This window comes from Vigna unguiculata, chromosome 6, assembly GCF_004118075.2.
Source record: "Vigna unguiculata cultivar IT97K-499-35 chromosome 6, ASM411807v1, whole genome shotgun sequence".
Taxonomy (NCBI): domain Eukaryota; kingdom Viridiplantae; phylum Streptophyta; class Magnoliopsida; order Fabales; family Fabaceae; genus Vigna; species Vigna unguiculata.
In genome coordinates, this window is record NC_040284.1 from 15438282 (window position 1) to 15451384 (window position 13103).

The following is a 13103-nucleotide window of genomic DNA, read 5'->3' on the forward strand; positions in this document are numbered from 1 at the left end:
TTTGTAAAAGGGTTAGAGCACCCCATATGTTCTCTTCTTTAATTTATTCATTCTTTGCTGAAAAAGAAATATAAAAACTATATACTTTTTGTTTTATATTTTTTTTTTTGAGTTTTTGTGTATAAAGATTAGAGCATCCAAGTGTTCTATATTAATATATTCTTTAATACTGATAAAAAAGAAAAAAATATATGATGATACAGGGATATACTTAATTGAAAGTGGAGATATGATTTGGATCGACTCTTAATATAATTGGAAAATCCTCTGTTTGGGATAAAATAGTAAAGTTAAAATTTCCAGAAAAAAGGGGATAGTGGTAAGTGATTCGGATAGACATGATTATATAAATATCGATGTTCATAAATCGCATGCTGAGCAAATTGGATGTGTGCATGTAGCATGGCATTGACCACAAGTTTTCATATTTCATTTTTCTCTTTTATGTAACAATATAACTGTCCAAACAATGGGATATTATTATTTCATAAAAATGGTTTTATTCATTATGCATAGTTATTCTTGTTATGTATTTTTAAAAATTAGTAAATGATAATGTACTGAAGATAATATATATGCAGTGATTTTGTTTGTTTGACTTTCAAAATTGATGTAAAACGCCTTGTGTAGTGATATCTGTCGTCCATATCCACTAGAACAGTGATACGTGTTCGATGTTGTTTTCTTGTGAAAAGGTTGTTTTTCATATAATATTTAAAATTAAAAGCATGAACATGATTTTGAGTTTAGTTTTTGGGCACAGTGATTAATGGGTTGAAGAAAAAAAAATGTGAGGTGTCGATAGCAGAAGTGTTGTATTGAAAATTGTGAGGCTGGAAGGAATTAATAGATAAATATCAGAAAGGCATTAAAAGTGGTGGTGATTGGTGGTTTGGCACTTGAATGGGGTGTTAGTGGAGGGCCAAAACAAGACATGGAAATGGCTTATCTTTAGTATTAGCGAGTGGTACATATAATAATGAAATAACCCATTATAATACATTACATCTTAAGGTGTGGGTTAAGTTAAGTCTTTCATGGCATGTGTTTCAAAAATCTTAATCACTTTCTTCTTCACCTTTTTCTCACACTCAATCACATTAACGACTTAATGCTGACATTAATCCCTTAATGGTGCTAAGTTATGATTTTACGTTTACCGCTTTAATGTAATTTATTATTGACGTAAAATATCACAGACCATCTTTTGGTATAGTTTTTAGTGATAAGAAATTTGAATTATTTTTTGAGGAGTGTTAAAATGGGTCACTCGGTCTATTCAGTTCACTGTGGGTTGATTATTTTCTTATGTTCTCTTGAATGAATTTATTGTAGAGAAGGATTAGATAGACATGATTTAAAGATGGGTTAATTGTTCACTTTTAAGAATTTGAGAGGGAGGGAAAAGAAAGAACATCAGGATTTCCTTATTTGATCATTTTTGTGTGATGTTTTAAGGGTCATTTAAGTAAGATTCCCATTATGCCATCGTTTCATTTTTCATTTTCTTAATTAACATTAATTCACATGCATTTATTAAATTGTTTATTATTTCTTCCCAAATTTCTAAATTTTTTATAAAAAAAAAATGAAGTAAAAATATTGTATTATTATTATTTTTTTATTAAAATATTTTTTTATTTATTCATTTAAATATTTTTTATTAAATAAATCTAACTCATCTAAATATAATTTTAGATTATTTTCAACATCAAGGAAAATTTGGTATTCTTGTTTTTCTTTCAACTAAACTTAATTTTTAATCTATCACACCAATCAAATCACTCACCAACTTTATTTCTAAATCCAGTCACTTTCACCTCAAACCAAATCCCTCACCTTGTGTTTGGATAAAGCTTTTCAACAATTATAAGAAATTGAAATGCATTGCATTTGAAATTCTTACAATTGAATTCTCTGCATTTTCTAAATAATCTGTTTGGATAGAATAATTGTAATACCTTAAATTTTAATTTCTTGTTTGGATAAAATAATTGAATTTTGCTTATGAGATAAAATTTCATTTTAATAATATTTATATTAATATATAAATTTTGAAATTAAATTTAACAAATATAATTATCAACTTAAAATATTTAAATTCGGTCAAATTTTGATCTAGCCAACTCGACCAAATTTTGGTCATTGTAAACTCAGTCCAATTTGGTCAAATTTCAGTAGAAGACAACTCGGTCACATTCGGCCAAATTTCGGCTAGTGCTGACTCGACCAAATTTTTCCAAATTTCGGTCGAGGTCAACTCATCCAAATTTGGACAAATTTAAGACTGTGTCGTCTCAGCCCGACCCGTTTAGGTCATCACCCGCCCCGCCCCATCTAGGTCGTCGGGCCTGCCTGGTCTGTCTGGATCGTCTGGCCGACCTGGCCCGTGTATGTCGTCGGGCCGACCTGACCCATCTAGGTCATATAGGTCATTTGGGCCAAATTAACACCTGTAATCTTGAACAATGAGGATTTCCACAAATTGTGGAATTTTAATTTCCTTCCTTTTTGAGTGAATTTCAAATTATACTATTTTAGTGATTTGAAATACCTTCTTAAAATTCCTCAATTTCAATTTCCTTTTTAATTTCCTCGTTCAAACAAACCATTTTACTTAAAATAAATTCAAATCCTCCAAATAAATGAATTATTCTCTTAAATTACCTCATCCAAACACACCATTAGGGAATGTTTGGATTGGGGAGAGAATTTGAAGGAGAGTGGGTGGATGGATTTAAAGGGATGAAGAGAGGATTATTATTATTATTACTATACAAATAATTATAATAATTAATAATATTACTATAGTATAATTGTTACTATTATTAATAATATTATTATTATCAATCTGATTACTAACCTTTCATAATTATTGATCTTGGTAATTAATATTATAAATTTTTAATATTATAATTAATATTAGTATTATTAAGCATAATTAATTTTGGTTTGTTGTTATAGATCCAAACACAAACTTTAAGTGAACAACACAAACTTCACAACCCTCTAATCCACTTAAATTCATTGTCTTCCTTTTCCCCAAAACAATCCTCATCATAAGTGAACACATATAGTGACCTAACCCAATCCGACCCACTTATTAGTGAACTCTAGAAATTTGAGCAAAACCCAACCCACCATGGGTTGGTGGGTTAAATGGATTGATCCCCTTAATTAAAAAAATTAATATTTTTTTTTCTCAACCTAACATTTCTTTCTAATATGTAACCAAAATCCAAAATGTCCAAACCTATTTTAAAAATTTATTTTTTCTCCTGTTAGACAATAAATAATCATTCATCCCAAAAACTAAATCATAAATCTAAATAAAGTAAAAAAAATAATCCCAATAATAATATTTTTTATGTCCGTGTTGGTGAACCAACGTTCACCACGAGTTCAACCCGGGTGAGTCGAGTTCATAGTGGGCCAAATTCATTTTTGACCTGAACTCAAATTTTCAAATTACTTTAAACCTAACCAGGCTTGAATCCATGGTGGACTAGATAAACTTACGAGTTTCAACTTATTTTGACAACTATAACAGCGAGTGTATTTCCAAATTTTTTCTAGACGAATAACTGCTAATAAATAGATGGAAACATAGTTATTTAATACAATGAATATTAACTTTTGTTAATGTTGGTGTATGGCCGGGTACATCCCGGCCCAATAAAACAGAAATGGCCGAGATCACCCTGGCCCAAGTACGAGGCACATTCGTTGTGGCCCGGTCACTGGGGTAACTGCTTTTCACCTTTTCTCCAACACAACACAGAGGGCCCAATAAGTGTGATGGCCGAATATATTTCGGCCCCTTTTGGCCGAGTGCATCCCGGCCCAAGGGAGTGGTAGATGGAACATACGATTATGGCGCAGAGGTACAGAGGATCAGCGTGCAATCTTAGTCAAAAAGGAAGGAGTTGATATTTGAGAAGTACAAACGGCCAAACCCCAAAAAGGAAGGAGTTGATATTTGAGAAGTACAGACGGCCAAACCCCAAAAAAGGAAGGAGTTGATATTTGCGAAGTACAGATGGCCAAACCCCAAAAAGGAAGGAGTTGATATTTGAGAAGTACAGACGGCCAAACCCCAAAAAAGGAAGGAGTTGATATTTGCGAAGTACAGACGGCCAAACCCCAAAAAGGAAGGAGTTGATATTTGAGAAGTACAGACGGCCAAACCCCAAAAAAGAAGGAGTTGATATTTGAGAAGTACAGACGACAAAACCCTAAAAAAGGAAGGAGTTGATATTTGAGAAGTACAGACGGCCAAACCCCAAAAAAGGAAGGAGTTGATATTTGAGAAGTACAGACGAACAAAACTCAGAATGGAAAGAGCTGATCTTTAACAAGATACACAAGAACAATCTTAGCCAATAAGGAAAGAACTGATGCGTGCAACCTCAGTCGAAAAGGGAAAGAATCGATCCTCGAATACGAACGGCCCGCAAATAATAATAACAGGTCCATTAAGAAATTAGTATAAATTAAGGCCTAAGTGAACAGGTAAAGGTACACTTTTCTGATTAACCTACTACTACTCATATCAATCACTCTCTAACTTGAGCGTCAGAGTGCCTGCAGGTACCCCCACCCTCGGAGTGTAGACGGCTGGGAGGCTCAGGAGGAGTCCAGGGAGGACCAAGAGGAGGTTCGACACAGAGGGTTCTTGAGATCGTCTGGTTCTGCACCGAAATAGTACCGATCAGGTACAATTGGCGCCCACCGTGGGACCAGACAATTCTCAAGAAGGATGGTGTCAACAAGAGCAGCAGTCGATCAAAATACAGTAGCAGCGGAGATGCAACGAGAGATGAACCGCCAGTTGGAGGAATTGAGACGCAAGAATGAAGAAGAGATAAATGCCCTGAGAGAGGAGAACCAGCGGTTGCGAAGGCAACTTGAGCAAAATTCCCAACAAAGGGAAGAATCTCACAGTAATGGAGAAGGAGAGGGCGGCACAGGACGAAATGGATTCAGGGTACAGACAACCACCAACCAAACAGGCGCGAGACCCAGAACAGCCAGACGCCACCCCTTCGTGGACGGGATCATGGAGGTAGAACTTCCTGCACGCTGGAAGGGATTGACTATGAGCCAGTACGATGGCACTACTGATCCAGAGGAGCACGTGGACGTATTCACCACCCAAGCAGGGTTGTACACTTCAGAGGACGCAATTCTTTGTCGTGTGTTTCCAACGTCCCTGAAGGGTCCGACACTCAACTGGTTCACACGATTACCACCTAACTCTATTGATTGTTTCGATACGTTGGTCACCCGTTTCGGCATTCAGTTCGCCACCAGTAAGCCACACCATCTCACTTCTTTGGCGTTAGTAAATATACGACAGGAGAAGGGAGAATCTCTGCGAGAGTTTATGGAGCGTTTCGGAAAGATATCGTTGAATATCTCTAATCTAAATCTTGAGGTCGCCATGCACCACCTTATAACAGCGTTAAAGCCTGGCCCATTCGTTGACAGTCTGTGCAAGAAGCCCGTGAGCAATCTGGACGAGCTCCGAACTAGGGCAACCAAATTTATGCAGATGGAAGAATTAAAGGAGTTTCGCAGTACGACCCAATCAGACACTCGGAAAAAGAAATACATTGACAGAGAAAGGGTGTTAGCGCCGCGACCTGACAGTAGGTTCAAGGACTCTAGACAACCAAAGTACAACAGGTACACACCCCCCGTGTCTAACAGAGAGAGAATTTTGGAGGAGGCCTTGAATGCCGACCTAATAACAACCCCTCAAAGGGTCCCGACTCCCCCAAACGCGGATACCACTAAGCATTGTCAGTATCATCAGAATTATGGACACACAACGGAGGATTGTTTTGTCCTGAAAAATAAAATCGAAGAGCTTATACAAGCAGGACACCTAAGAAGATTTGTCAAACGGGAGGAAGGGGGATTCTCTTCCAGAGAAGAGCGAAAAGGTAGATATGAGGAGCGACCACGAAGAACATCAAGGTACCAGGAGATGCGAGAAGAAGGCACCAGAAGGAGGGTTGAGCCCGAGGAAGATGATGAACAAGATGTGAGGGAGAAGCCATTGAGAGGGGTGATCAACTATATTTCAGGAGGCTTTGCAGGAGGTGGAGCCACTACGTCCGCAAGAAAGAAATACGTACGAGCAATTCAAAGTGTCAATGCCATAACAGTATGTCCCAAGCGGCACATGCCACCCATCACGTTCCGAGATGATGATTTCCAAGCGATTGACCCTCAGCATGACGACCCAATGGTGATATCAGTAGAGATCAAGGACTTCGCAGTAAGGAAAACCCTGGTGGACCCAGGTAGTTCGGTGGACATCCTATACTGGGGCACTTTCAGAAAGCTGAGAATTCCAGAAGGGAAAATCCAACAGTACTCAGAACCGATCGTGGGCTTCTCAGGGGAGCGAGTGAATACAAAGGGCTACATTGATTTGTTCACCAAATTCGGAGTAGGGAGAACGACGCGAATGGTAAAAATTCGATACCTTATTGTTGACGCTGACACCTCTTATAATATTTTGGTAGGGAGACCTTCGTTGAACATACTTGGTGCGGTGATATCTACATATCACTTAGCTATAAAATTTCCGTCAACTTCGGGAGACATAGTCACTGTACCTGTGGACCAGCCAACTGCGCGCAAATGCTACGCAGACAGCTTGAGAGAAAGACCATTACACCAAGTTGAGAGCCCAACACCGCTACAATACCAAAATCAAACCCAAGTCTTTTCACCAGGGAAATCTAGTGTGGCGAATGGCAAGTGCTGCCCGGAAACACGAGGGGAAGTTCTCTCCCAACGGGGAATAGGGCCACTCCGTGTTAAGGAAGTTGTGGGTAAATACGCATACAGATGGGAACACCTATCAGGTGTCTCTATTCCAACAACCTGGAACGCCTTACATCTGAAGTATTACAGTTAGTTTTGTTAAATGCTTATTTTTATTTTCAGACTTCTTACGAACGATTTGTGGATTGATTGCATAATAAGTGGTGTACTCTTTCCTACCTTGATCTTTTTTAACCTAAGGATGGTTTTGGTCAAGAAGGTTTTAATGAGGCATCGTAGCAATAAATAAAACATAATTTTTCATTATTATTATTCTACGCTTACATTTTTCATCGCTGAAGCACGCACACATCTAAATCAAGTGCATCAATCAAATACTTTCTTAGCATTCTCTCTGTGGGAAAGGAAGCTTCATCAAACCAGATGATCCCCTCATATCTGTATCAATGAGAAAGGAAGCTTCATCGCCCTAGATGATCCCCTCATATCTATATCAATGGGAAAGGAAGCTTCATCGCCCTAGATGATCCCCCTATTGATAAAATAAATACGACAAAGATGACACATAACAACACACAAAAGCGAACTTAATAACCTCGTAGGGCAAGAGGCCAACCACATCTCGGCCAGGAATGGCCGGGTACATCTCGGCCAAGACACATGTTGGCAGCATCACAACCACATCCCAGCCAGGAATGGCCGGGTACATCACGGCCAGGAAAGGTCAGGTACATCTCGGCCAAGACACATGTTGGCAGCGTCACAAACACATCCTAGCCAGGAATGGCCGGGTATATCCCGTCCAGGAATGGTCCGGTACATCTCGGCCAACCACACTCTTTCTTTCCTTTATACTCGATTTTACACATTTCAGCCTCTTGTTTCACTTCGTTCACTACGAGACTGGGGGGGCTGGTGTTGGTGTATGGCCGGGTACATCCCGGCCCAATAAAACAGAAATGGCCGAGATCACCCCGGCCCAAGTACGAGGCACATTCGTTGTGGCTCGGTCACTGGGGTAATTGCTTTTCACCTTTTCTCCAACACAACACAGAGGGCCCAATAAGTGTGATGGCCGAATATATCTCGGCCCCTTTTGGTCGAGTGCATCCCGGCCCAAGGGAGTGGCAGATGGAACATATGATTATGGCGCAGAGGTACAGAGGAGCAGCGTGCAATCTTAGTCAAAAAGGAAGGAGTTGATATTTGAGAAGTACAAACGGCCAAACCCCAAAAAGGAAGGAGTTGATATTTGAGAAGTACAGACGGCCAAACCCCAAAAAAGGAAGGAGTTGATATTTGCGAAGTACAGATGGCCAAACCCCAAAAAGGAAGGAGTTGATATTTGAGAAGTACAGACGGCCAAACCCCAAAAAAGGAAGGAGTTGATATTTGCGAAGTACAGACGGCCAAACCCCAAAAAGGAAGGAGTTAATATTTGAGAAGTACAGACGACCAAACCCCAAAAAGGAAGGAGTTGATATTTGAGAAGTACAGACGACAAAACCCCAAAAAAGGAAGGAGTTGATATTTGAGAAGTACAGACGGCCAAACCCCAAAAAAGGAAGGAGTTGATATTTGAGAAGTACAGACGGACAAAACTCAGAATGGAAAGAGCTGATCTTTAACAAGATACAGAAGAACAATCTTAGCCAATAAAGAAAGAACTGATGCGTGCAACCTCAGTCGAAAAGGGAAAGAATCGATCCTCGAATACGAACGACCCGCAAATAATAATAACAGGTCCATTAAGAAATTAGTATAAATTAAGGCCTAAGTGAACAGGTAAAGGTACACTTTTCTGATTAACCTACTACTACTCATATCAATCACTCTCTAACTTGAGCGTCGGAGTGCCTGCAAGTACCCCCACCCTCGGAGTGCAGACGGCTGGGAGGCTCAGGAGGAGTCCAGGGAGGACCAGGAGGAGGTTCGACACAGAGGGTTCTTGAGATCGTCTGGTTCCGCACCGAAATAGTATCGATCAGGTACAGTTAATTTATTTGTAATTGATGTCATCCACAAGTCATATAATTATATGTGTAAACGAAAAAAATGACATCGAAAAGTTAAATTAAAAATTATTTATGTTTTTTCATTTTATTCTTCTTACACTGTCCTAATTATGAGTCAAGGGAATAGAATTCTTAAATTTTATTATCACCAAGAAACAACTTTTCAGCAATGAAAAACTAGTGATATGATTATTTCTAAGTTTTATTTCAATTTTTTTTTCATATTTTAGACGTGATTTTTATAAATAAAAAATACTATTTTTTAATGTCATTACTAGAATTTTCATAATTACCGATGAATTTTTATCGACAAAAACAAGATTGTTGGTAAAATTTATCGGTGAAATGAGTGGTATATTTTTCATCAAGTTTGATGAAATTTTTTTATACAATATAGGAATATGGGTGAGAAGAAGAACAAAAAGAGGAGGTGAAGGCGCGAGGACGATGGTAGTGGGACAACAACTTAGTGACAATGATGAACAAAGTTGAAGGAGGAGGAGTGAAGGTGGTGACAATGGATGTGACTGACGACAACAAACGCAATGACAACGATAATAGTGGAAGTGTAATGAAAGAGAGGAGCTTTTTAATCTGTTAGTAACATTGACAACTATTTTGTTGTTGGATTTTTGATTGTCGGTAAACTCAAATTTATAACGAATTTTTGTTATTACTAACTAATAGTATCCATTTATATAATACACAACTTTCTTTTAGTGTGTGTTTTAGAAAAAGTATGCTAGAAGTGTGTCAAGAATATGCAACCGAAAATAAATTTGGTGGAAGATTTTATAACAAAGAGATACAACAACATAAAATTAACCCAATATTATTGTTTTTATTATTCAAAAGTTATCTAGAGAAGCAAAGATACACCTAAGCAATTGTACTAAATAGAAGATGCATAATTTCCAAAATCCACGTCACTAAACCAACATACCACTTTAATGAATTTAGTGACTTTGTCTTTGTTAGGGACTTTTCCTTGAAATACATAAAGATTATGGTCCCTCTATCAACTCCAAGATACAACTAACCATATCGATTCACATGTAATTTTATTTAATGTCTCCAATCTGGATAGATGTTTGTAGTAATGCGGTTTGGGGTACATAGGAAACCAAAAGATACATTCACCTACTTGTAACATACTTGCCATATAACATAGGCGACAAGGCAAGAAAAAAAGAAAAAAACATGATCCACACATTTGCCATGGATGTTTCTTCAAAAGTTGTTATTTCATACCTCCACACTAACAATTATACATATTTTGGTTTTCTTCCTCCATGATCCACACATGGGAAATAACTTAATTAAAATTATTTGTTTTGGTTTTATGCAATTCCTGTTGGGGTTTAAGTTTTGATAAGGACCTGCTCATACTCCTAATCTGCTTGTATTTCTACATGCTCCTCCATTGAAATGAAAGTGCCACAAGTAAAATAGTTCAACCCCTTATTTAAGTTCTGGTTTAATTTTTACTCCACTTTATTTTGGATTGTTTTTAACATTCATACTACCTAATATTTATACTTGCCAAAAGTAACACGGTATAAAGAAAAGTGATTTAGTTATATTTTTTAGTTTTTAGAAAGGGTATATGTTGTACCTTTTGTTAGTAGTAAGTAGGCATTTAATACTATATACAATTCTAAACTAATAAATGACAACTTCTTCAATATTTTAATATTTCTGAACCATTTACATTCAAATTTTACTTTCTACAAGAGGAAAATATGGTTACATGTCAATCTCTTAGAATTTTGAAGATTAAAAATTAATTCAAAAACAAATCACTCTCACACTATTTTTTTTCTGACTCTCCGTGTTCCACACACAATACCTCTTTCTCATCCTCTTTCAAACCTCTTCAGCTTCTTCTCTCTCTTTCTCACTCACACACATTCAAACCTCTTCAGCTTCCTCTCAGCCTCTCAACTTTTCTTCTTCTCTCTTACTCCACCAGTGTTCGTCCTCCATCTACCTTACACCAATTTTCTTCTTCTCAAACTTTATTTCTCGGTTGGATGGAATTTTTGCTCTCAGATTCATGAGCACAGTGAGTAACACCAAAAAGGTAACAATTTTTCTACATTTCTTCGTTGTTCTAACATATTTAACTAAGTTTTTTTATTGTATTTCTTAGTTGCATGATTTTTTTGCTGCCAGATCTACTTTTTTGTTGTATTTCTCTGTTAGATGAATGAATGTTTTGCTCTCAGATCTACTTATTTTTGTTGTATTTTTGTGTATGGATGTTTTGCTCCCAGATCTACTTTTCTTTGTTGTATTTCTCTGTTCGATAGATGTTTTGCAGTCAGATTCACGAGCACAGTGAAGAACACAAAAAAAGGTAGCAACTTTTTTGCGTTTTTTCGTTTTTCTACCATATTTGGATGAATGTTTTGCTCTCATATCTACTTATTTTTGTTGTATTTATGTGTTGGATGAATGTTTTGCTCTCAGATTTACTTTTCTTGGTTGTATTTTTTCGTTCGAGAGATGTTTTGCTCTCAGATTCATGAGCACAACAAAGAACACCAAAAAGGTAACAACTTTTTTGCATTTTTTCGTTGTTCTACCATATTTAACTACGCTAATCAATAAATGTTTTGCTCTCAAATTCATGAACATCGTGAAGAACACCAAAAAGGTAACAACTTTTTTGCTTCTCTGTGATTTTTTGTTATTATACCATATTTAAACACTTTTCTTTGTATTTCTTCTCTGCTGGATGGATGTTTTCTTGTGAGATTCACGAACACGGTGAAGAACACCAAAAAGGTAACAACTTCTCTTCTTCTCTGTGATTTTTTTGTTCTTCTACCATATGTAACTACTTTTCTTTGTAGTATTTTTCTGCTTGATTGATGTTTTCTTGTGAGATTCATGGATACTGTAAAGAATAACACAAAAAGGTAACAATTTTTCGTCTTCTCTCATATTTTTAGTTCTTCTACCTATTTCACTACCTTTCTTTGTAGCATTTCTATTTTTGATGAATGTTTTCCGGTCAAATTCTTAAACATATGGAAAACACCCAAAAGGTAAAAACTTTTGTTCTTCTCTTTGATTCTTTGTTCTTCTATCATATGTAACTATTTTTCTTTGTAGTATTTGTCTATTAGATCAAGGTTTTTTTGTGAGATTTATGAAATGATTGAAGAATGCGAAAAAATGTCTAAAAGTTTTTCTTCTCTTGTCCGATGTTTTCTCTTCTATGTATCTAACTATTTTTCTTTGTATTATTCTTCTGTTGGACCCATCTTTTTCTTTGTGATTCATTAACTAATTGAAGAACACCAAAAAAGGTCAATGCTTTTCTTCTTCTGTCCAATCTTTTCTTCTTCTACCCTATGCAATATCTAACTCAATTTCTTTGTAGTATTTAACAGTTGGATCAAGTTTTTCTCTGTCAAATTCATTAACTAATTGAGGCAAGGACATCCATGAAGATTTTGGGCAAAATAGTTGAATGAACTCATTTAGCAACATAAGAAAGGTGAAACCTGTTGAATAAATAGTTATGTGCGAGATGATTTAGATTTTTTAAACATGTTTAATCAATAGTTATCTTTCAAAAATCTCTTATTTTGCTATTAACAGAGTTGAGTAACGATCTTTCATTCTTAAAACTTCATTCATGTTTTTCTTTAATTAACAAAGTGTAGTAACAGACTACAAAGCTGTATTTTTGAACATTATCAACATATATTTTTTATATTTAATTATTTTATCTTATGGAATTATTTTATATATAATATTGAATGACTTTAATATATTGATAATAGTCAATAACATTTTTTTCATTTTTAAAACTTCATTCTATTTTTTTTGTCTTTTTCTTCCAAATTTTATTCTTCACAGAACAGACCTGCAATGTTTTTTGGAAGGATGAATATGGTGGGTGTTTGAGAAGAATGAGGGAGTCAAAAGATGTTTGTTGAAGATGCAAAGGTGTGCCCAAGACATTTACGCAATTCCTAAGAATAAAAGAGCACACAAACCTATGTGGGAAAGTTTAATCTTGGTGGAACATTTATGTTTGACAGAGGTCATAAGAGCACACAAACCAATGCAGCAAATTTAATCTTTGGGTAGAACATTTATGTTTGACAGAGGTTGGAAATGGCATGTTGGAGAAAGTCTGCATGGGAAGATACAACATTCATTTAATTACTGAGGGAGTCTCATGTCCCAAAAAAAACATAATTGGTGGTATGCATAATTAATATTTTGAAGCAGTACAAATCATACCAGGACACCTTAAAAACCTCTACA

At 36.3% G+C, this 13103-nt stretch overlaps 1 protein-coding gene across 1 annotated transcript; it reads left to right on the forward strand.

Moving 5' to 3' along the window:
- The first annotated feature begins 4759 nt into the window (after window positions 1-4759).
- LOC114188456 lies at window positions 4760-6934 on the forward strand. Its single transcript, XM_028077031.1, has one exon. It carries the CDS (start codon window positions 4760-4762, stop codon window positions 6932-6934), a length of 2175 nt encoding a protein of 724 aa, XP_027932832.1.
- Window positions 6935-13103: the final 6169 nt, after the last annotated feature.

What these genes read in the sequence shown, in the direction of transcription:
- LOC114188456 (XM_028077031.1), top strand. Translation starts at nt 4,760, where the DNA reads ATGGTGTCAACAAGAGCAGCAGTCGATCAAAATACAGTAGCAGCGGAG.